This window comes from Phaethon aethereus (genome assembly GCF_964289735.1).
Source record: "Phaethon aethereus genome assembly, chromosome: 2".
Taxonomy (NCBI): domain Eukaryota; kingdom Metazoa; phylum Chordata; class Aves; order Phaethontiformes; family Phaethontidae; genus Phaethon; species Phaethon aethereus.
This window is the reverse complement of record NC_138582.1, coordinates 126,910,854-126,935,132: the sequence shown is the minus strand read 5'-3', so window position 1 is coordinate 126,935,132 and position 24,279 is coordinate 126,910,854. Positions and strand designations below refer to the sequence as shown.

The 24,279-nt window shown below is 41.1% G+C and overlaps 1 protein-coding gene across 3 annotated transcripts in view; it reads left to right on the top strand.

Annotated features, from left to right (window-relative positions):
- The window catches only part of RBMS3 (RNA binding motif single stranded interacting protein 3), a gene marked incomplete at its 3' end in the record, with an annotated part of 447,733 nt that overhangs the window by 85,196 nt on the left and 338,258 nt on the right, over positions 1 to 24,279 (top strand). For 2 of the 3 annotated variants that reach the window (XM_082015150.1, XM_082015149.1), the window contains exon 2: positions 14,899 to 15,068. In XM_082015150.1, coding sequence (XP_081871276.1) covers positions 14,899 to 15,068 — 170 coding nt within the window. The remainder of the gene's footprint in view (positions 1 to 14,898; positions 15,069 to 24,279) is intronic. The other variant, XM_082015151.1, reaches the window with a different exon arrangement.

The following is a 24,279-nucleotide window of genomic DNA, read 5'->3' as shown; positions in this document are numbered from 1 at the left end:
GCAATTCCCAAATGTAGAGCTCTCTGTTAGGTGGGCTTTTTGTTTTCCCAAATGTGGTGTTTCTTACAGAAAGTAACTGTCAGCTTTTGTTATCAGACTCTGTTAATTATCTATACAGTCAGGAGTCAGCAGTTAGGAAATGTGGGACTTCTTCATGAGCCTGTGTGGTTTAAATTTGGATCCTGTGTGAGTAGTCATTATCATGTGGTCATTTAAATACTTGATTAGATATGTTCTGCTTTCCATAAGACCCCAGCCTCTGCAGAGGTTTTTAGGGATAGGTTAGTTCCTTGTGTTGTAACTAGGTTTCAGTCCTGCCGCTGTCCTCAGACACACCTTGGAGACCTGCAGTGTTTGTGCCGATGGCTTTCAGTGTATTGTTGCTGTTTTAAGATCACTGAAGAAGTAATCTTTCACGTTTTCTTGGGCCATATTCATGAAAATTGAGGCTTAATTAGATCCATTGTGTGTGACGTTTAATGTCTGAGATTGAGTCTAGATACTCTGAGTACACTTCCCACCGGGAGCTATGCCTTGTGATGACTGAGGCAGTCACGTTGCCTTCCCTGTTTTAAGAAGAAGGTAGAAAATCTATTTGTTATAGAATCATAGAATCATTTAGGGTGGAAAAGACCATTAAGATTATCAAGTCCAACTGTTAATCTAGCACTGCCAAGTCCACCGCTAAACCATCCCTAAGTACCACGTGTACATGTCTTTCAAATAACTCCAGGGACTGTGACTCCACCACTTCCCTGGGCAGCCTGTTCCAATGCTTGGTCACTCTCTCAGTAAAGAAATTTTTCCTAATATCTAATCTAAACCTCCCTTGGTGCAACTTTCTAAATTTGGCAATTAACAAGGTATGCTGCTACAACTATAGAATCATAGAATCATTTAGGTTGGAAAAGACCTTTAAGATCGTCAAGTCCAACCGTTAACCTAGCACTGCCAAGTCCACCACTAAACCATGTCCTGAAGTGCCACATCTACACACCTTTCCAATACTTCCAAGGGTGGTGACTCCACCACTTCCCTGGGCAGCATGTTCCAGTGCTTGACAACCCTTTTGGTGAAGAAATTTTTCCTAATAACCAATCTAAACCTCCCCTGGTGTAACTTGAGGCTGTTTCTTCTCATCCTGTCACTTTTTACTTGGGAGAAGAGACTGACACCCACCTTGCTACAACCTCCTTTCAGGTAATTGCAGAGAGTGATGAGGTCTCCCCTCAGCCTCTTCTTCTCCAGACTAAAGAACCCCAGTTCCCTCAGCCGCTCCTCATAAGTCTTGTGCTCTAGACCCTTCACCAGCTTCATTGCCCTTCTTTGGACATGCTCCAGTACTCCACCTAGTTATAACTAGGGTTGCATTTAATTTAAAACCTTACCAAAATTGAAAGTTGATCATCTGATGGCAGCTGGCAGTGGCATTAATTGTGTAAATTCTAGTCTCAGAATTTTTCTTAAGATCTGCCAGTTTATTTAATTTCAAATGACTGAGAAACAGACTGTTTTTAAAATGGTACTACTTTTTCTTAAACTACACTGTAGATCCTCAGAGAAGCTGAGGAATAGGTTTTTCAGCATTTCTAATTCCATTAACCCAAGGATATTGCATTAATGTAAATACTACTGCTGCTGAAATCTGTGTGGAACATTGTTGTTTAATAATGACTTTAGCAAATGAACTAAACTTGAGGTCAAAGCATAGCAAAAGAATAAAGTTCAGATGTCTCAGTTTTAGTAAATCCTTTGTGTGCAGTTGAATTTGATTATAGGATATATCTGCACCTGCGGAAATCACTTATAGACGTTTGTTCTGTAAGTAAACTTGGAAGATTTTTAACATACATAATGCATGAGGTGAAGGAGTTCTGTGTTGAGTAGTTCTTTCTTACAGCATTGGATGTACTGATATTAATATTTTGAGATAGCCCTTTTCTCCAGTCAGTCAACCTCTTCCCCCCAGGTTGGTGCTATCGACAATCTCAGTGAGGGTGCACTTCCTCCCACTGTCCCATTGTCCAAATTGCTGGTGATGGTACCTACCACATGGCTGGCTGTAGTATCAACCTTTTGGTTGTGCCTGGTTGCCAGTTAGGCTTCGAGCTGTTGACAACTCCCCTTTGAGCCCGACCTTCCAGGCAGCTTTTTATCCTCCTTGTCATCACTCCAGCTCATGCCTTCCTCAATTTGACTGCAAGGATGCTACGGAGAACCATGTTGCAAGCCTTGCTTAAAGTCAAGGTAAACAACATCCACTCTTCCTCCATGATTTGTAGAGCCAGTCATCTCAACACAGAAGGCAAGCAAGTTGGCCAAGTGTTATTTGCCCTTGCTCGTCCATGCTGGCTGCTCTCAGTCACCCTGTTCCTTGTGCTTAGACACAGCTCCCACGAGGCTTTGCTCTTCAGTTTTGCCAGCCTGCAGTTCCCCAGATCCCCCATCTTTTGAAGACAAGTGTAATGTTTGCCTTTTTCCAGTTATCAGAAACATCCTGACACCTCCAGTTGCCACAGCCTTTCAAAGATGAGAGAGAGCAGCCTCACGGTGACATTGACCATCTCCCTTGCGGTCACTGTTGAGTAACCTATAAATGGCTTCTTGGAGTATTTTCTAACTTAATGGTCCTCTTCTGGGGCAGCACTTCTCACCCTAGGCCCTACTACTAGGCAGAGGGACCTGAGAGGCCTGGCAGCAGACCTTGCCAGTGGAGACCGAGGCAAAGAAACCACCAATCTCTTCCATGTCTTTTGTCCCCTGCCCTATTCAGCAGTGGGCAAGTCTTCTTCCTAGTCTTCTTTTTGTGTCCAGCGTACCCACAGACATTGCCCTAGTATTCTGAACCAATTTCTGCTCCAGCTGGTCACATGGCATGTTACTGTTACAATCTGATTATGGTTTTGTTAGAAGTGATTGTAGTTGTCACTCTTCTGGTTTATGATGTAAATTATTTTTCATTTTAGATTTGAATTCCCATTTTTGCTCAACATTTCATGCACATGAGTCTGAGACAGTGGTATTAAGTGGTATTAAGACTTTTAGAATATTTCTGATTTGAAATATAAACCTTATTGTTACACACTAACATTCTTCAAGCTTCTGTCCTAAAGCCTGGTACAATGTTTATTAAGAAAATATATTAAAGAGACTTTCTTATTTTAGTTATGCTGTTTTAACATTTGAAATTACTTCAAATACATATTCTTTCCAGAGAAAAAAAATGCAGACTTGAAAATAAGTTATGACTGAATGAAGAATATTAAAAGGTCAAAAAGCCATAAAGCTAACAGAAGAGATTGGAGGCAATGTTGTACTGCAGAAGGAAATTTAAGCTCTTGTTTATCAAGGTATATATAATTTGGATGAAAATCATAGTAAATATAAATTAATAAGTTAGAATATCTTTTTTCTTTAATAAACTTTATGGTTTGTTTCAGGAATTTTAACATACGTATCATCTTTACTCTGAATTCCTATTGCTTGCAACAGGAGTACCTGATTATCCCAATTAGTGTTCCTTTGGATTCTACACAAATGTGTAATGAAGAAGCCGAGTCCCCACACTGCAAGGCTCTTCATCTCTCAGCTCTGTGCACAAAAGTTCAGGTTCTTTGTATTGTTATGTACAGTATGGAAAAACTGCATTGCACAAAGCCCAAAATGGTTTGGGTGAAACGTCTTCAGCTGAATCTGTGTATGTTAGCAAGATACTTGGCTCATCATCCCACAACATTTAGCAGAAAATGATGATTTTAGGGAACTGAGAAAAGAAATTTGTCATGATTAAATGAAATTTCTGTGCTGGTTATAAGCCATTCTAAGCATATCGGAAAAAAGAGAGTAGATTACTTTTACCAAACTGGAAGTAAGTTTTGTACGGATATTTTAATTGAGTCAACATTTCCAAGCGCATGAGTCAAATGACATTTGAAACTTCGGACAAGCACAGAAGCACAATCTGTTGTTGAAGAAAGGGAAAGAGACTGAGAACTTATACCGTAGCAAATTTAGACTTTTTTTTTTTTTCCTCTGCTCTGAGAAGTGCTAAAAACTTCCACCTAAAATGGTGGAAACACTGGAGAAAGAAGTAGGAATGAGAAGGGGAAGGGCTTGATGAATAGTACTGGATCACAGTGTAAGAAATGATGCGTCTTTTCTATATCTAACCAGCAGGGCAGGTTTATGCATATTCAGATTCATTGATATTGAAGCAAAGTGGACTTTCTGAAGGTGGTTTTACTTTTTGAAAAAAGTTCATGATTTTATGTACATTCTAGGAAAAACAGATGTCAGAATCTTACTAGCTGTGAAGAAATAGTTGTCATCTTCCAGTAAATTTATTACAAAATTTAGGAGGAGACTTCCATCATTCTGTAGTCCTGTGGGCATTCTAGGCCTTCCAGTTATGACAGCAAAGTGTGTGCTGGGCAGTAACCGCTGTGACATCTAGTTGCAAAGGTGCTCGAATACTCTTGTGGCTGGGCTGGTATGTTTGGACCTTTGCCTCTGTCTGCATTTGGTGTCAATATAGGATGTATGTTGCAAGTTTAGTGCTCAGGCTTCAATTCAGCCTAAGGTAGATATGATTTCCTAATGAAAGTATGAATGGAAACAAAAAAAAAAGGAAATATTTTATTTCATAGATTCAAAAAGATAGTAGTGTTGGATTTCATTTTACAGTCACAGCATGCTTAAGTAAATTCATCCTCAAAACCACTGTCATTTATAGAAAGCTGAATTTTAAGAAAAAAGATAAACATGCCTGTAAATAGAGTGTAATTCTGAAAGTTAAATAAATAGAATAAAGAGGTCCTCTATTTTTTGCACTAATTATTTAGTTTATTTAGTAAATTTTGCCGCAGGTGGATTTGATTGATGTCTGGAAGAAAATTTAAACATAAATTATAGTAGATGCTTGCTAAACCAAAGAAAATTAAGTAGCATTTCCCACACTACCTCCCATGTCTGCCACATGAAATCCAGGGAAAATAGAGATTTTTATAAGACACCAGAGTCTGTAGTAACAAAGTGGAGAATGTTTATCTGTATTCAACTTCCTTAGTATATGAGTTTAAGCACTTAGTGACGCTAGCTGAAAATGTAAGTGCTTAAATCCCAAAATATGTCATGGCAAATCTTGCTGTCCCTCCCAGGTACCTAATGTTTTGTGTGCTCCTGGGATGTTGGTAGTGTGATGCTTAAAGCTGCCTTTGACTTGATGAAGGTCTGGAATTCCTCTCTTTACCAAGTTCTTTTAAGGCTTGCAGAGACCCATTTCTTCACTTCAGTCTTTACATTGGCCCAAACAGTTTCCTAGCTCATGTGTGATGGTGACTTCATTATGCAGCTCACTCTCTTACACAGACAACTCGTTTTAGGAATGTAGGGAAGTACCAAGAATGGGGCAGAGAGGTTCCTCATGTGGGGTTTCAGACGTAGCTGCCTGTGGTGAGCCCTACGCGTGGCCACCTCGGCTTCCCTGACTCCCTTAGCCTTTCATGTTATATTCTAGGCTGTCACAAGCATAAATGTGCCCAGCACCACCTTGGCCAACTATCTCTGTAGGCTGACACCAAAATCCTAACCAGTATCGTCCAGATTTTTATCCCTGCTGAATCACAGAATCATTAAGGTTGGAAAAGACCTTAAGGTCATCAAGTCCAACCATCAACTCCACACCACCATGCCCACTAAACCATGTCCTGAAGTGCCACGTCTACACGTCTTTTGAACACTTCCAGTGATGGTGACTCCGCCACCTCCCTCGGCAGCCTGTTCCAATGTTTGACCACTCTATCCATAAAGAAGTTTTTCCTAATATCCAGTCTAAACCTCCCTGGCGCAGCTTGAGGCCATTTCATCTCGTCCTATCACTAGTTACTTGGGAGAAGAGACCAACACCCACCTCACCACAACCCCCTTTCAGGTAGTTGTAGAGAGCGATAAGGTCTCCCCTCAGCCTCCTCTTCTCCAGACTGAGCAACCCCAGTCACCTCAGCCGCTCCTCACAAGACTTGTGCTCCAGACCCCTCACCAGCTTCGTTGCCCTTCTCTGGACACGCTCCAGCACCTCAGCATCCTTCTTGTAGTGAGGGGCCCAAAACTGAACACAGGATTCAAGCTGCGGCCTCACCAGGGCCGAGTACAGGGGCACGATCACTTCCCTACTCCTGCTGGCCACACTATTTCTGATACAGGCCAGGATGCTGTTGGCCTTCTTGGCCGCCTGGGCACACTGCTGGCTCATGTTCAGCCAGCTGTCAACCAGCACTCCCAGGTCCTTTTCCACTGGGTAGGTCTCCAGCCACTCCTCCCCAAGCCTATAGCGTTGCATGGGGTTGTTGTGACAGCAACCCCAGTATCAGCTTACTGTTGGAAGGCTCTCTAGCTGTCCTTTAAATGACGTTACAGACATCAGTCTCGTGAGGTTGGTTCTCTCCTTATCTTCCTAAGTGAGGCATTAGGTATCAACTGTAATAACTTGTACGGGCAATTGTTTTTAAAAGCTATTTGCTATCATGAACTTGTTAGAGGAGTTTGTACTGGAAGCAAAACTGTGGTGAGGTTTGTGATGGCTCATATCTTCCGTGGGCATCCTCTGGCCCCTGGCCTGGGAGCAGTGTGTTGCTGTAGCCCAAGGGTTTCCAAAGAAAACACAAACTCTGGCTATTGTGGAATGCCCCAGATTCTGTCCTGATGGTGTCACGCATTTATCTTTGGGAGAAACCTTTCCCAAACTCTGTGTTCTGTGGATTCCTTTGACCGTAGGAGGGGAGGCACAGCTCATCTTTATATAGCACTGGGTGGAGGGGACAGAGGTTTCCCATACACATCTACAAAGATTGTGGTGGTAACATGGGAAGATGATGGGGGCTGTTCCTGGGGAGCTCTGCCACCTCTGATTCTTCCATCCCACTGATGCTCATGTCAACAGTGGCAGATTTCCCATTTAATTCTTCCATAAGAAAGACAAACTGAGGAAACTTGGGTTAGATTTTGAAGAGCCTTTTTGGTTGGACTTTCATTCTGCAAAATGAAAACACATCTGCTTCTGATCTCTGCTCACCAAATTCTCAAGTGGGGAGGAAAGAGATGATATCAATATTTTGGTTTCGTTCTGTGCTTTTAGTTCAATTTTGTGTGATGGGCTTTATTATAGTCAGGTTCTCACACCAGTGTTGATGCTGTGATATGTATGGGCTGTGTGCAGGAAAGCAACACAACGAAGCACGTGCCTCCCTACGTCTCATTTCCAAGATGCTTTTAGTCTGCCACATGTAAACAAATACCCAGAGAGTAAAGTAGTTTCTCAGAACCAAAAACGTGTTTGTATTTGCAAACATTTGGAAAGTTAAGTACCAACCTTTCAATCTGCAAAAATTGGCTACATGGAAATGTGAACACAAATAATAATTTCTGCTTAAATTTGTTATTTTTTCCCCCCATTTTTTTACCACAAAGTTGTTGTATCACAGGCAATAATTGCTGTCATATTTTGATCTGTGCCCTAAAATATTCTAAAAATATTAGGGAACTTGCAATGTTTTATTGTCTGGATTTCCCAGATTTAGTATTTTTAAAATATAGATTCTGTTCACATTTAGTCTCAGTACATCAATAAAATATGAGTGGATTGGTTAATGAAGCAATAACACTAATTTATGTCAGAGTATAGGTTATTGTTTACGAGTTTGCCAAAGTGCCAAAATACTTTATCTACGGAAAGAATTCTTCTTCTCCCTTGCTGAGAAATAAATAATGCCACAGGAATGGTCCGTCACGGGAGCCTCCTGCCATGAAATAAATGGGAGGAGACAAGGCTGTGAAGGTTCTTTTTCTGCTCTGGAAAATATTTGTTTGGCGACACAGCTCTTTTCCTAGTCTTTGGCTTTTTAGTGCTAAGGACTAAATTGTACCGACCTGTCTGGATGTGAAAAGCCCTAAATTCAGGGAAGCTACCATAGTTTAGTCCAGAGTGACCAGCAGTCCACATACAAACAGAAAATGACTTATGAGGGATGAGTAGTTTAATCTTTGCTATAGCAACATGTAGGGAGGAGAGGGTGAGGGGCGGCTCGGCAGTTCGCATCTATTTAGTGACCGAAACCCAGGGGGGCAGTGATGGCCAGGGCATTCTCAGTCTGCAAATGATGCTCTTCATCTCTGTGCCCTTCCCTTGTCTTGGACTGGTTTTGGCTGGGGCCTATTCATCCTCAGGTGAGATGACCATCAGTCTCTCCTGTGCTGTTTAAAAGTCATCGTACTTCAAAATAAGCGGCTTTCCTCCACCTGACCAATTTGCTTTTGAAGTTTCCCATTGGTAATAGTGGGAGAGAGTGATGGATGGATTGACGTATTTCAGTCTTAGTGGAAATAGAAGATACTGTGATCAGTGAGACTTGGCTTCTAGTGTATGTCGCCCTGGCTAATGATTGTTAAACTCTCAGTGCTCTTAGATACCCAAGAGGAGTGAATTGCTGTAGGTTTTTGTTCGGCTTTAATGCGGAAAACTGTATACAATGAGACCTACTTTGCAGGTACCGTCCAGTAAAGGACTTCCTCCTCTTCCCGTAGATGCCTTGCTTCCTATGCATTGTCCACCTGTAGGTGGTTATAAAACGCTAAAAGCTAGGCAGTTGTGATTTGGAAGAGAAGTATTTTAGAACAGAGAAAATTGAGCCAAATTCTTCCTGAGCTTATGCTTTATGGAGCTCTTGTGCTTTGTGCTGCATTCAAGGGAATTGTAAGCCCCAGGAGTATTTAGCCTACTAATTTAAACAGCTTTGTGTGTGAAACAAAGATCTCAAAGTATCTTACTGACCCATCAAATGGTCATTTTAATCTGACTGTTGAATGCCTGTTGGAGAACAAGGTGGGGTTTTTTTTCATAATTGTCATTTTTCACAAGTGATCTTTTTTGTTGTGTGAAAAGGAAGTGTAAGCAAAACACAATGACACCTTTTTCCTATGGACTAAAGATATTGTTTGGAATAGAATTAAAAAAATAAGTTCCATGTATAGAAGAAGCATTAGCAAGACAGCACTTTGACTGAAGAATAATTCTAAGTTTGCTTTTAAATAAAATAAAAATAATTCTTTTTAATCAGAAAGCTAACTGGATTGGCATTTTATTTGCGCTTTAAAATTATTTCATTCATTCACTTTAGATACAGGGTAGCAAAATCACTGTATGCAGAAATAATTTTTATCTGCAAAAGAATTAGGGATAGCTTTAGTTAAGTTAAACTTTGATACTATTTTCCCCATCTTTAAGTAATATTGCAGTCCTCAATAGTGTCTTTCATCCAGTAATCACAGAGCATTATATAAACCTTGAAAAGGTAAGGAAGAATCATTACAGATTGGTAAACTGAGACATAGGAATCTAAATGACTTGCTTAGGGTAGCACAGTGATATAGTGGCAGCACAGAGAGTGTAACCCAGCAATTCTGACTCACCGGTCATCTTGTGTCCAGCAGATCACTTTTAAAGTCCTTGGAAGTGATTCAGAGAAATCAAAGTCCTCTTGAGGTGTGTTCTGGTTTTCCTGATTGAGAGGACTGTGATAGAGCAGACTTTGAACCTTAATGTCTGTCTTCATCTTTTGAGTTTACTTACATTTTCACTTGCCATTCCTTTACAAATGGAAAACGCCAAGTGGTGGGTTGTTGCTTCTACAGAAACAGTCCAGGAAGCTTTGTCACTGTGCAGAGAGGTTAGAAAATACGTGCACTATTACATCTGTTTGTTTTCTGTTACATGCCCAGGGAAAGATTTGCCTATGCAGGGAAGCATCCAAGAGGAGCTCTGTCTCCCAGACCTTGGTTGGCTGGATGGGAGCTAGACAATAGTCATGGCTGAATTCTGCAAGACAGTGAATGCCCTACAAACTCTGGAAGAAAATTATGACTCAAACTCCACTAACTGCAGCCTTTCTAAAATACACAAGGTTTCTGTGTTGCCAGTTCAATGTTCATCTATTCACTTTTTGTATTCCACCTGGCTATGGATGAGAAATACAGCTTACCTTCTGGTGCTGCTCCTCACTGAGGAAGCCAAGACTTACTGTGGTTTTTGTGTAATTATTTTTATTGTATTTGCCCTACCTCTCTGTTTTCTCTGCAACTGTGATGACTGTCTTTTGCTTAATGTGAGATCTACTGTTCAATCAGCTCCAAAACCCCATTAACAGGCCAGTAAGTTGGTGGCATCCTCTCATCATTACTATAATCGGCCAGTAAGAACCTTCCAGCACTCAAAAATTACTCCTTTGTACACTTGGGTGGGACAAAACCAGTGTTTTGCTAGTGTGAGCTGTAAACTGATATATGCACAATTTATTTGTATTTACTTCACCTTATTTTATCCTCTCAATCAGGAGCTGAGGAAATTGTATAGCAATAGGGCTCTAAGTGAAATTAAATCTAGCAGCTGGAAAAGGTGCTGTTCAGAGTGAAATGGATAGTGTACGTTCACAGTTGCTTAAATAATGTTTTAATGCAGGACTGTCTTGTACGCCTTTTTTTTTTTTTTTAAACATATAAAATACGCACTACAGTAGGAAAAGTCACCGTATCGGTGTTAATGGGGAATCTTTCCAAGAGCTTACTTTCAAGTGGATAAAAGAGTACAAATTTGGGATAGCCAAAGGTGAATACAAACAAATTGGCTGGTCCTCTAGCATAGCTGTCCAGCTGTATCCTAGGCTCTGAGGCCACTCCAAAACCACAAGCCCGACCGCCTCAGAAGCCTGCCAAGGAGCCAGCTGCTGCTAATAAAGCAAACTCTACAACTTGGCATCTGGGGCCTGTGATTCCCATCCAAAAGGAATTGTATGTGAAAAAATATTTGAAAATTGTCTTTTTAGATAGTGTTTTGCTTTGGAAGAAAAATGCTTTAGACTAAACTTGCAACAAGTGAAGAACTACATGAGTGCTGTGGTTGCAATGGGAAGATAAATACCATTCTTGCATAAGGAGGTTGGATGTTGGAAGAAGTATCTTCATTTAGTAACCAAGAGGCTTCTGGTTCAGCATTTCTGGGTTATTGAGTAAGAAAGACCAAGGTATCTCATTATTCATGCTTATCTGTGCGTACTTGCATGGGACACTGTTTCAGAGCTCAACGGTAGGGCTTAAGCGCAAAGGTGCGTTCCTGGGACTGGGTAAGAATTAAGCACATTAATTTCTTACTTTTAAATAATGAAAAAGGAGAAATTTCATTCATTTTTCAAAGATGAAAACAAATCCTATTAGCCAGCCATGCTAAATTAATAAGCTGCTTGGAATGATCTACAAACCAGTTCATTCTCCCCACACTCCCCGTTGAATAATGAAGCATGAGAATTGAAAAATGAGTTGGTTGCATTGGTTATTTGAAAAATTAACAGCAAAGCCAGCTCTGAATTCCAGCTCCCTTTTGAAGTAAAACATGTAGATTTTGCCTAATACTTCTTTTTTATAGCACTGCAGGTCCTGTGCTTGGCTGTGTTGGCAAAACATCTTTCCCAGATTTCTACAGCTGGTGTCAGGGTGTTTTGAGCCAGTCTGGAAAGCAGTGCTCCTCGTGGCTGTCATGGCAGAGAAGTTAAGTGCTTTGCCCCCAGCCATGGAGGGGGCTGATGTCAGAACAAGGCCCAAATTTCCTGCCATCGGGTGCACACACGGCTGCCCAGGCAATGCCCCTCTTCGGCATCTTCCGGGATCAAGTGGTCCATATCTGGGATCATCATCAGGTTGTCATTCATTTCTTTCACTCCAATTATTACATGGAGCTTAACGAACCAGACCCTTTGCTCATTGGAGGCAAAACGCATACTTCTGCCATCAGTCATACACTCATCGGCTCAAGAAACAAGAATTCAAAGCTTTCTTCTGACCTGAAGCTTTTAGTCTGGCAACCAGCCAGAAGATGTCATCAGCCCTAGTACAGGCAATTTTGCAGTCTTTCTGCGGACGGTATTCTGGGGTATTGGATAGGCATGGAAATTACTGTGGGCTGCAGTGGCTGAGATTTATTAGCGAAGAGAGTTTGGAGTATAGCAGTGTTTGCTGGTCTGAGAAGATCAGCATCCTCCAAAGCGGAATGCGGCTGCCTCTCTGCCCACCCTTAAAGCATCTCTGTGGATGCAGCTGTGAACCTGGGCATCTCTGTGTGCCTCTTGTCTGAGCAGCTCTTGCCTGAGACACCACCTATCCCATGGCCTAATTCTCTGGGTATAGCGAGGACTGGTTTGTGTGTGGTGTGGGGTGTTTTTTTTTTTTTTTTTTTTTTTTTTTAAATAGCTGTGGCCTTAAAATCAGTGTAAATGTAATTCATGTTCACTTCTCGGTCCCCTTTCAGCTGGCCGAGAGGGATAAAATGTCTTAAGCTTAAATTAGAATTAGGCCCCCAGTGCTTTCCTCTCTGTAAGGATAAAGAACTTATAATAAAATGAAAATTGCTCCTTGTATTTCAAAGGTATATTTCCACTTGTTCTTTTTCCTGCTTATTGGGTTGGCGTGAGAATAAGCCATTTACTCATTATCCCCTGCGAAGACATATATAATAATAACAATTAATAGTTAAAGAACATAGCACTTCACTGGCTTACTGAAAATTCTGTCCTAGCCTTCTGTCATTTACATGCATTCAGCATGTATGGTAAACTTGCAGGTGTGGGGTAAAGCAGTAAGAATGTTACCTTGACCTTTTTAATTTTTTTTTTTTTTTTTTTTTTTTAATTTTACATTACCAGTGCTCAAAATGTGCAAGATTACCATGGGCTATTTCCCGAGCTTTTGGTATGCTAAAGCCAAACAGGTGCTACACACAGTCACATCTATCTTTGCCATGGCCCTGGAGCGCTCAGAGATTTAAGTATGCTTTCTGCCAGGATGTTTTAAGATGCATGTGTCTGTGCATTCGCTGGAGGTTACTGTTGCCTGCAGTTTTGCCCAGCCGTGCCTGGTTTTCCAGGACGTGCCCACAGCACTGGGGCTCAGTCGAGGCGGTTCCCCATCCTGGTACTTGGGGTGCTGCTTCAGCGCGCTGTTTCGGAGAACGACATTGAAGCTTGGGTGGGTGAGGATTGCCCAGTGATAAAGTGTGTGTGCAGAGAAATACGATCCGTACGCATTAAGTGCTTTTGATTGTCAGCAAAAGTATCTATGCAGATACGCGGGGAAAGCAGCTCATTGCCCTTTCTCTGTTAGAAGAGAGCAAGTGTCATTACTTGCTAGCATGGCGGTTGCACTGTCTGTTAAACTGATTTTGCCTTTTAATGGGTCCTACTTGAGTTACATTACAACCAGGCTAGATTGCAGAGGAATTCTGATATCCTGACGCTTGCTGGTGTGTTCCCACTCTCCTGGTTTAAATGGGAGAAACTGGGAAGGAGAAGGCAGCAGGAAAGGCATTGCTGCCAGTGTGGTGCTTTTTGTATTTCATCAAAACCTCTGAGCTTCACCTATCACCGAAGCTCCCCTTATGTTCTCCAACTTCTTTTAGTTCTTCTAAGTAAAGGCACTTGTTTGAAAGAGTTCAGTGCTATTAATTTAAAAATACCCATTTACTGTGGCTCTGATTTAGTGTGTGTGTAATTATAAGCACTAAAGTAGGGCCACTGAAATTAAAGGGGCAGTTGATTGGTGTGATCAGAATTACCCACAGACTTCAGTGTTTTCTCTGTTCAAGGCGTAAATCCAGAATTAGAAGTCGCTAAAGTGTCATTGCTACTTAAATGAAAATTGTGTATGTTTTGCTTTTACTAGTCCATTAGCACATCACAGTCACCTTAGCATGGCCCAGCATTTACCTGCAGTTGTGCTGCTAGCAGAATAAGCTGATGGGCTCGCAGAAACCGGATTTGCCCCCTCTCAGCAGGCGGTTAAGTCCTTGGAGCTCTGACTCCGGTTCCCCCGGCTGCCCAGCTGGAGCCTCAGCCCGTAGCATCCCCAGCTCCTCCAGCTTCCCCCCTGGAGCTCAGCTTTTCTGCGTAGCTCGCAGGGGTGACCGGACACGACTGCCTCCTTCCAACCGCCCCTTCACGCTCATGACAAGCACCCTGTGCTGCAAACGTATATGCTGATGGTCAGAGAGCTGCGGATGGTTGCAGCAGCTTACATCCCCTTACAGGCCCCACATCGGGGGTGCGTAGCTAATTTTTGTCGTCTTTCACAGCATGTACTTATCAGGGACTTAGGGGAGAGTAGTGTTTTCCCTGTGAGAATGCCTCCCTTCTTAAGTGATATTTCTCAGTTCTTGTGTGTGGTTTGTGGTTCTTCAGAAGTGGGTAAGGTTTTAAGAGTGGGAGGTCCTAGCCTGATCATCTTTTCCAAACCTTGTTTCTCTGTTGTGAAAGACATCCCTAGTGACAGAGTCTTCTCGGGCTGCTTTGGATTTTTTTTCCCCTCCCAGGCTAGCTAACTCTCTGCCACCTGACTGTGCGTGTACTGGATGCTCCTCGTGTTTAGAAAAGATTTACTAGGCTTCTGGCATCAGCTCCCATGCCTTTGGCTAGATACCCTTATTTTTGTCTTAGAATATTCTTAAAGCAGACTGTGTTTAACTTCTTCAATACCAGTTACTCTCGAGTATTTGTCATTTCAGAGCTTTATTTTGCGATCTGGCTAAAATAGGCTTGTCATCTGGCTACTTAAATTCCAGATTAAAAAACAACGTAAAATAATGCCCTTCATAGCCATGGCTCAACGGGAAACCTCGGCCTCGTTGTGCGTTCTGGAAGGTGCTGCTGGCTCGGGGTGGGCGCAGGCGCTGCGGGAGTGGGCGGCGGGCAGGGAGGGCAGGGCACGCGCGCCCTTGGTGTGTAGCTCTGGCGTTACCGGGCTGAAGCACCTGAGCCCGCCACGCTTCCGCTTTCCGGTAACAGCCCTTTGGTTTTGTTTTCTTTCCAGCAGTCCTATGCACCAGCTCCCCACCCCATGGCTCCTCCCAGCCCCAGCACAAACAGCAGCAACAACAGCAGCAACAACAGCAGCGGAGAGCAGTTGAGTAAAACCAACCTGTACATTCGAGGCCTTCCACCCGGCACCACTGACCAGGACCTTATCAAGCTGTGCCAGCCGTAAGTGCACTTAAAATACTCTGTGTCTTTTGGGTAGGAACATGTCAAAGCTAGCCTTTTGCTTTACACTTAAGGTATGTCCACAAAAAGACATCAGAAGCCTCCTGCACTTGAAGGCTAACCATTATTTCTTTCGTTTGAGTGACTAATTAATGCTTGTTGAAAACCTGGTAATGAGTTTTGGGGGACAGAGAGATGAGGGCCTTCACACTGACTTCAGTTTATTTTAATCTGGTTTCTTTCTTATGTGAAAAGGAGAATTTGCATGGCAAGAAGACCTCCCTAATGACAGATTTTACAGTTGCAGTGATCTGTGAATCATAACCTGGTGCACAACAAAACGCGGGTGTTCCCACCTCAGTCATTTATCACATCTTTAGGTTGCTGTGTCACACATTGCTGGGCTCAAAGATTGAGAAGTATGAAACCCACTGAAGGTGGCCTCAACATCTAATTAACTGCAGTTCCACTGAAAACTGATGATGTAGAAAGCACCTTCCACCTCCCCGTTTATCTTGAGAGTAATGTTTGCAGATTATACTGATAAATATCAGTTTTATTGTGTTTTATGCCTGTTGAAACTGGAGAGGCAGGAGAAGGGAGCTCTTTGCTCCTTATGCATCAACAGAACTGTTTCCTAAAACATTGCACCCTTCTAACTCCTCCTCACTTGACTGAATGTAGTAGGTAATGAGTAGAAATGAGAACCTGATTGGATTTCCAAAGTCTTCATTATTGATGACGTGAGAAGGGAATAATCAGTTTGAGATTCCAACGAGAGATTGCCTGGGTGGCATTTAGGATAACACATTTTTTGTGTCGAAGTAAGAACATGGAGAGATTTGAAAAATAAAAATTCACCTCTGGCATTTCTTTTGCCATAGAATAGTCTATTCCAGAAGACAACAGTGTTTCTGACATTTTTCATCACAGATCAGCCTTTCAAACAGGGATCAAGAAATGAAGTCTGGTAAAGTGAGGAATGGTCTAGGGCTGATCTACTGACTTGAATCCAAATGGCTGTTGTTTTGAAGCTTGCAATAGGAGTAACAATTTAATGGGATGTTACGATTTTATGTCATTTTGCATTTCCTGATTTTGACCAAAAATGCTGAAAGGCTTCCCTAAGTATGCTTTATGTAGACGTGGCTGGCCAGGACTGGAACTAGCAGTCTTACTGAAGTGATATCTGAACTTCAGCAAAATTATGTGAGCTTGAAACTCTTCCCTGTGACTTTCTCCTATTAAAGTCTATATAGGTAGACCTGGCTCACTGTTCACAGGAGTGTAGCATGCTGGTGATTTTTCATATTTCATGCAAGCTGAATTGCGAATGTACCTGTCTGACATTTGTTTAAACTACATTCATTGACACTTCCCGCTTGTGACAGTCACAGATAATCCCAGTTCAAGGGCCAGATCCTCAGTAGGTATAAATTGACTGTAGTCTGCTGACGTTCAGAAAGCTATTTGCTATACATCTTCTTTCAGTCTGACCCTTTCCAAGTTCAGACAAACGCTTTCAGCTGAGCAGCTGATCGGGAATGAACGAAGTATTCCTAGAGGAGCCTCACAGCTTTGGCGCTTAGTGCTGCAGTCATGGCGTGAGGCGCAAGTCGGCTGCGGTACTAGCGGTGTTACTCGAATCATGAAGTTCGGAGAGCACGTCCCTCCCTGTGTCTACGTATGGGATGTGCACACCGAGTATCTGAGAGCTTCCTTTCGGCACTGTGGCACAATTTTTAATGTGCTCCACTAAACTTATGGCCTATGATTAGAGGGCTTTGTCTTGCTATCATGGAGTTCCTGTGTGAACAGATGCTCTTTAAAAAAAATGCTGACATTTATTTTGCTGATTTTTCTATCCTTTGGCAGAATGGAAGTGAGGAGAAACCAGAGAGTCATTCTGTCTTTTTTTCAGAATATTAAAAGTATTTATCAAAGCAAAAGGGAAAGATGATATAGGAAAACGTAAACATCTGAAAATACAAGAATTTGTCATGGCAGAATGTAGATTTTTAAAGTAATGTACGGCAAGGGTTTTTTTTACCTTTGCAGATGGCTACATAGTAGAGGTGCATAAAAGTCCAAATCTCTTCTCTTCCCTCCCTTGCCTCCCCCCAGCAGTCTGTATAGCAGCAATCTGCTTGCTATGTGAGCAAGACATAGATTTGTCTCTTCAGAAATGGTTGTCTTCTATTGAGCTCGCTCTCAGTGTCCACGGCTGGGGTCTCATCACGCGCTAAAGACTTCATGTGAACGGGTATTCACAAAACAGCAGAAGGTGCTGGCTCTTAGGCTTCCTGCATAAAGTATAAGCGTAACTTGCTACAAGATGTGAGGTGAAAACCTGAATTCCAATCCATAAACCACATTATTATTTTGCAGTACAAGAGAGCCTTTTGGAGAGCTGCATTTAAGGGAGGTATTCACCAAAGCTAGCTTATGCCCAGGACACTGGTTCCCCAAGGCTAGCAGCCAGTGCCTGAAATGAGTCCTTCTGAACCTATTTCCTCCACTCTAGCATGTGACAAGGCTGCCAGCAGTATAACTGTCACTTGCAATGTATGACATTTGGCAGGTCTGAGGAATAATGTTCTAAACCCACAATATTTCTCTCTCAGAACTACAGGGAATGCTGGAAATGCTTATGGCTATGTACATTTATCATAGCCCATCCCATTTCCAGGTTTATTCTGGCAAGGAGGCCACCCCCTAAGATGTAACATTTTTTATTTCTTTGCATTTTGCCAGGTGGGTTATGGAAGAGAAACCCTTTAATCAGAATTATTTGCTAAAGTACCAGGCTGTTTCGGTGAATCCTGCCTGCTTTTCTGTATTTCTTCTGTGTGTTTTTAGGTTGTGTGTATCGCACACTAAACAGAAAACAGCAGACTGGAGTACCGTTGATGCTTGAAGAGCAGAGTCCATTACACGTGATGTCAGACGTTTCTGACAAATGTTCTGACACTATCAAACCTTTTATCAATTTAAGAGTAACCTTGTCACAGTAATCTGTCAAACTGTTCATATAACTAAAGGAAAACAAGTCATCATAGGCTGTACAGTAGCCAAGTAAATAAAAAACTGCTGCTGGAAGATTTTCTTTTTGTGTGGTTCTAATACTCAGTTTTTGGGTTAATACCTGTCCAGCAAAGTTGCATGAAATCCTCTTTTGCAGCAGGGAGCTGTTAGGTTGCACTCTATCTTTTGAGACTTTATACAATGAGTCTGTCAAGAGTGAATAGGAATGTTTAGCAAGCAAGAATATGTTGTTCTGTTACATATGTGTCTTCTGGATTTTCATAAACACTGAGTAAAGGAACTTCCAAAAATGGACGTTGACTTCTCTCAACTTTTCTTGAGGTTTTTAAAAAAAGAGGCTTTATACCTGTCTATGATCATATTGTTCATCAGAATTTTTATGATTAAATATTTCATGAAAATAATAGTAAATATCACATCATTAGCATTTCATTCTCTGTGGTACACTGTCTCTGCTGGTGCAGTGCTACACACCATTATACATGTATCTTCCCAGTCAAAATATGCTTTTCATCAAAAGGAAAGATAATCAACCTTAAGATGCAAAATTATAGACTATAGATAGAAAAACGTGCATGGTGTGTCATTGTACAAGCAAAATATAAATGATCATCTTTCTTATGAAATATTCATAATCTGTCACACTAACTTTCATGCATGGTGTCATATGTCATCCAGAAGAATTCCAAAATTCTCTTAAGAACGTACACAGATGGCTTAGTGCCCTGTTGGTATACTGGACACATCCCATTCTTACTAACTACATCCCGGTGGAGATAGATTGAAGGAAATCTCGCGCACGAATTAAACATTTCAGCTTTATTACTTTGAAACATTTTTAATTTCAAAAACTCACAGTCTGTCTCTCAGGATTTTGGTCTTCCTGTCTGTCTTCTCTTACATGTTTGCACTAAATAAAACCGAGACCCAAAACTTTTAAAAAAGATAAAAAAATTCCAGAGAAGAGAACAGGAATTTGGGAAAAGAGATATAAACTATCTCCCTCCCACACCATTTGAAAAGTTGACTTAAAAAGAACATTTGACTTCAAAAAAGCCTTGCGCATTGCACTATTAAGACATTGGCATGTATTCAAAAGATAATCCCTGTCCATCTTGCTTCAGTCATGAATTTTTCATGCCCAGTCTATAGTCTGAAAGAAAGCTACTTCAAACTTCTAGTGTCTGATAGTTTAAACTAACAAGTTTTTGTCCTGATTTAGTCCTCCCCCCTTGCGCCTATAATGTACCTTTGGAAATCTTCTGTTTCCATTTGCTTTGTTCTTGTTTGGATTAGCTATCTCATCACCCTTCAACAAGTTTTGACTTCTTTGTGGTCCAGGGTAAAATTAAAAGACTTAATTAAAAGAATAGGAAAAATATCTAAAGCTGAGTAGGAGCAAGTCTGTATGCTGCTCAGGCATATATAGTTTCTAGATCCATGTTTTGTGCAGATTGCTCAAGGTTTTGGGTTGGGGTTTTTGGTTTTTGTGTGGGGTTTTTTTTTTTTCCCTTTTCTAAAGGTATGATGATTGTCTCCTTGACAAGTCATCGAGTGTGAGATTTTAGCCTCTCGTTCCGTTCTGAATGTCCTTGGTTTTGTCCCTGTGGAATGTCTGCATAAATATTCAGGCTGCCACTGTTTGGATTCTACTAAAGGGCTAGCCCCGAGGATAATGTAACTGAGGTTATTAATTGAAAATACACATATTACTTTACTTAAAACCTAGACTATTTTTGAAATGAACTGTGTGCATTCCTTTTGCCCCCACAGAAAACTGCTGAGTTCATCAAAGTTTCAGAGGGGTTCAAGGTGCCTTTCAGGACAGGGTTTCTTGTTAACAGCTGCAACAAGTATAACATTTTCAATTAAACCGAGCTTTATAGCAAGTTCATGATGGCCATTTCTGCCATATGTTAAGACAGTAAGAGTTTGAAATTTCCAGCTGTTTTTATTTTCCTTTTCTTTTGTGAAGAAAACAAGAAGTCCATATTATATGAGAACTGATGAAATGAAGGTGTGGGGAAAGTAAAAGAAGAGAGAAGTTCCTTTCTCCTTTTTCTTCATTAAAAGGTTAATTAAAAATAATTACTGTGAACCATAAATAAAATAAAGATTAACCAAAATAAAATCCCCAAGATGAAATCCCCATAGTGAGTTCAAAACCAAAATGACCAAAAGAATTCCTGGAGTAAATCCTGTGTTCTACAATGAAGTCTGACCAAACTTTTACCCAGTGTAAACTGGTGTTCTTATCCTGGCCCTGGTGAAGGCAAAACCCAAACTCTCTGACTCTGCACAGCAATAGAGTGTTAGTCCATCACTCCTTTTGTATTTTTAAGAAATAACCTTTGGAGACTTAAAGGAATTGCCTGTCTTCTGTAACCTTGTGTATGTTAAAGCGACGTGTACCGTGGCTTCAATATTAATTCAAACAGAACCATATAATCTATGTCTCTCCTGTAATCAGTATCAGTTGACACCATTGCTCTGTGATATAGCAGAGACTGAAAGGGCATGAAGGTGAGTGCTCGTTCAGTGGGATTAGCTCTTACAGGAACCATGTGGTACCATATAGAGTAGTTCCTTCTTAAACCTTTGTGGATGTTTTGGTTCGGTATATCCTGGTAAAATGAGAACTCTGAATGGCTCTGAAGTCTGCTGAAGGGATCAGTCTTCATGGGAACCAAAGAAATGGCCACACTTGAGGAAAATTAAAAACCCCTCCAAACCCCCCCGGGTTTGCTTATTCCAAGTAAAAACGGGAAAGGCAAGTCCCAAGAAGGGTGTACTGTTGGACCAAGCACAGCAGAGGTGTCCTGCTGGACTAACTATGGTGATTCAAAGCAACGAGGGAACTGCATGAGTTTGTTCCTCTCGTTTGTTAGTGTGTCTGTTCAAGACAGAGAAAAACACACTGATGGGTTAGCTTGGAGAAATCTATATTCTTCTCAAGTTCTTTTTATCAGGGATTTTTAAGAAAAGTTTATTAAGAGGGACAGGGAAGGGAAAAAAATAAACTTTATGTTAATATTTTTAAGTCAAAATGCCTTTGATCAGGAACCAAATGGTGAACATTAGGGATGTGTAAAGTAGACATAAAAGCAGAAGAACCTAATGCTGTGAATATGACTTTTAATTCTAGCATTGAAGACATCTTCATAGTGATGGTTCTTATTAATGCTGTTAGAAACACTGTGAGGTTGCTCTCTGGGTCTGAATTCGTACAAGGCAGGTAACTTGTATTTCATGTGAACGAGATCTTGGTTTCTGAAATCAACAGATTTACGGTTTTGCACTCAGTTATATAAATATTACATCTTTGTGGCGTGTAAATATGGATGTGGATGTGCACAGGTTTTTTTTTTCCTTTACCTGATATTTTTAAATTATTTGTATATTCATTCCTCATTAAAATAATCTCCAAATGTCTTCTATTGTTAAAATCAAACATTAAAGTTGCCCCAGTAGGTAATGAACCGATCCTTCTCTTACCTAGCCTCTTTCATCAGGGAAAACAAAACTCTAGGTCAGCAAATGCCCACAGCACTACAGAGAGCTCCATCTGGGATGTGAACGTTCCCATTGTCAGGAAGAAAGGCAGAAAAATAATCTGTGTAAAGTAATAAATGAGCACCTGCACTCTTCCCTGTTTTGAATGTGCCCGTCTTTTTTCACTGGAGTGTGACAGAGTGTCAGTGAGAGTTTCTCATCTCCTTTCAAGTTGGATGAACCTGATTTAATGGAAGATAGGGGAGGAGGCAGCGTTCTCAGACACTGCTGCTGAAAACATTTCTTCTGATGAATTTTAATTAAAGTCCTTGGGAAAAAAACCCTACAACAAAACAGAGAGCTCATAACAGAAATATTGAGTCTTCTGTGTAGCGATGTGAAGGGCATGATTGGAACAGCACTTGTTTTGCTTACTGTGCAGGAGGGGTATTGAGATAGAAAGAAGACAAACACACTTAAATGAGCTGCTTCTGACCCGAGATGTGCGTGTTTCCAGTCTTTCCTCGTCCTCTTTCTTTCTGCACTTCTCCAGCATATTTTGTGTGCAGCCAGTCAACTATGGCATCACCATCCGTCCATGAGGTTATCATTCCCTTATCGATGTAAGCATTTAAGAGTCTGAAAATGCTCATGGCCAAAAACTGTCCAAAGGACAGACAGGCTCTGCACAGTGCATGTCTGTCAGACGAATGCCTGGTTTTGTAATGTGGGTGTTGCTCTGTGGAAGGGCCTTTATGACCATGGGGCTCTTGACAATCTGAATTTTCCACCCCATCAAGGCATTCAGTAAAACTCATGATTGGTTTCTGCTTTCCAGTGAGGAGACTGATGTGCTGGTGGTTTGCTAAAGGTTCCTTCACTGCTATACTTTGAGTTTTTGTATTTTGTTTTGTTTTGTTTTTTAATGGGAATGGTGGCAACGAAAGTTTTGGTTATGTTTGGTTCTTCTGTTTTGAAGCTCATCCACATCTTTTAGATTTGTGTTTTTGATATTTGTTCTAAATTCTGTGGTGTCAAGTTCAGTGGGTCTTTCTGACCTGTTGTCCTTTGAGAATTGATGGCAACAGTGGGAGAGCAGAACTGATGGCTGTGTGACATGTGCAGAGAGCAGAGAAAGAAGCAAGAAGTTCTCTAACTGGGATGTGGTTTATACTCCTTAGGAGTCACTGACTTTTGGGAGATGATGGAGACAGACTGTTCATGTTGACATTTGTGTAGCAGAAATGTTTCTGTAACCTTTCTCTAGAAGGTATGACGCAGATAATGTTCTGGTCTGTCTGAGAAATACATTGTCCTAAAGTTTTGCTGGAAGGAAACAATACCAGCTATGCTTAATAATGCACACCCACCCCTCCTCCCCCAAAAAACCCAACCAACCAAACAAAAAAACCCACAAAAACAAAAAAACAACCACACAAAAAAAACCCAACCAGGAATAACCTGGGCACTGCTTCCAGCTAATGGCAAGAACCTTAGAGCATGCCTGTAATTTCTATACAAGAGGAAGTGGCAGGCCAACTTTGATGGCAAAGCTATTGAATATTATCAGCACGAAAACAAAAATGTCATTGTGTTCAGCTGCTAGACTTTCCCATACCGTTCCAAACAAGCATCGGCAAGAGCTCTGTGCTATGCAGTATGCAATGTCCTTCATTCCAAGTATTTGGTAACTTCCCAGAATTATTTGTGTGGCAAGCGCTGCTGCTAGGTTTGTGTTAAAAACTGAAAAGTCTTTAGTTTTTTTCAAGATGTTCGCCACAGAAGGAATTTCTTAGAATTTTTGCAACTACGTCAGAGGTTTTATGTCTGCCTTATTCTAAAACAGAGATGGAATGTTTTCAGCCTAATTTTTAAAAGATGTTGACCTGACAGATCTGAAAAGGTTTTTTCTTTCTTTGGGCATGTATTTTCTGTGTCCCCATCATGAACTCTAGGGGGAGTGGAGACCAGTGGATTTTGGTTCTCTTGGAAAGTACCTAGGCACAGCTCTGGGGGCAACCCCAAATAAAATAATGAAGGTAACAGCAATGTGGAAATATGGGTCCTATTATGAAATAAGCTCTCTGCTAACAGATACCCAGCCTCATATAAGCTTCATGGATGCACAGCAGTCTGTTCAAATAGCAGTTATTGCAGGATCACAACCATGTTATTGTTTCAGTGTAATACAGGTAATAAGTACAGCATTTATGGCTATTACTGCCTGGTGATCACATTAAAAAAAAAAAAAACCCAGACATGCTTTCCTTACTTTAGCTTCCCAGTTCAGCATTTCCATATGCTCCTGGGGTTATAATCCAATTATGAAACTTCAATTATTTTCTGTAATTCACTGATCCAAGAAGAACATTAACTTTTTAGCTTCTTTATAGTAGGGAACTAGTAATTAAAAGGGATAAAATAATTCACAGTTTCATAGAATTTAAGGTCCAAAAGAGACCAAGGGATGGTCTTACCATTATTATCTGGTTGATTCAGGTTCTTAAATTTCCCTTATTTGCTCCTGGACTGAATATAGCAATTTATTTTGCTGTAAAGAATATGTTCCAGAAAAGCACACACCCAGGATCTGGAGATAGGAAAACAACAGCAAACCTACTGCTGTTGCTAACAATTTGTTCCGGTTAACTGCGTTCTCCGGTCAGAATTTCTG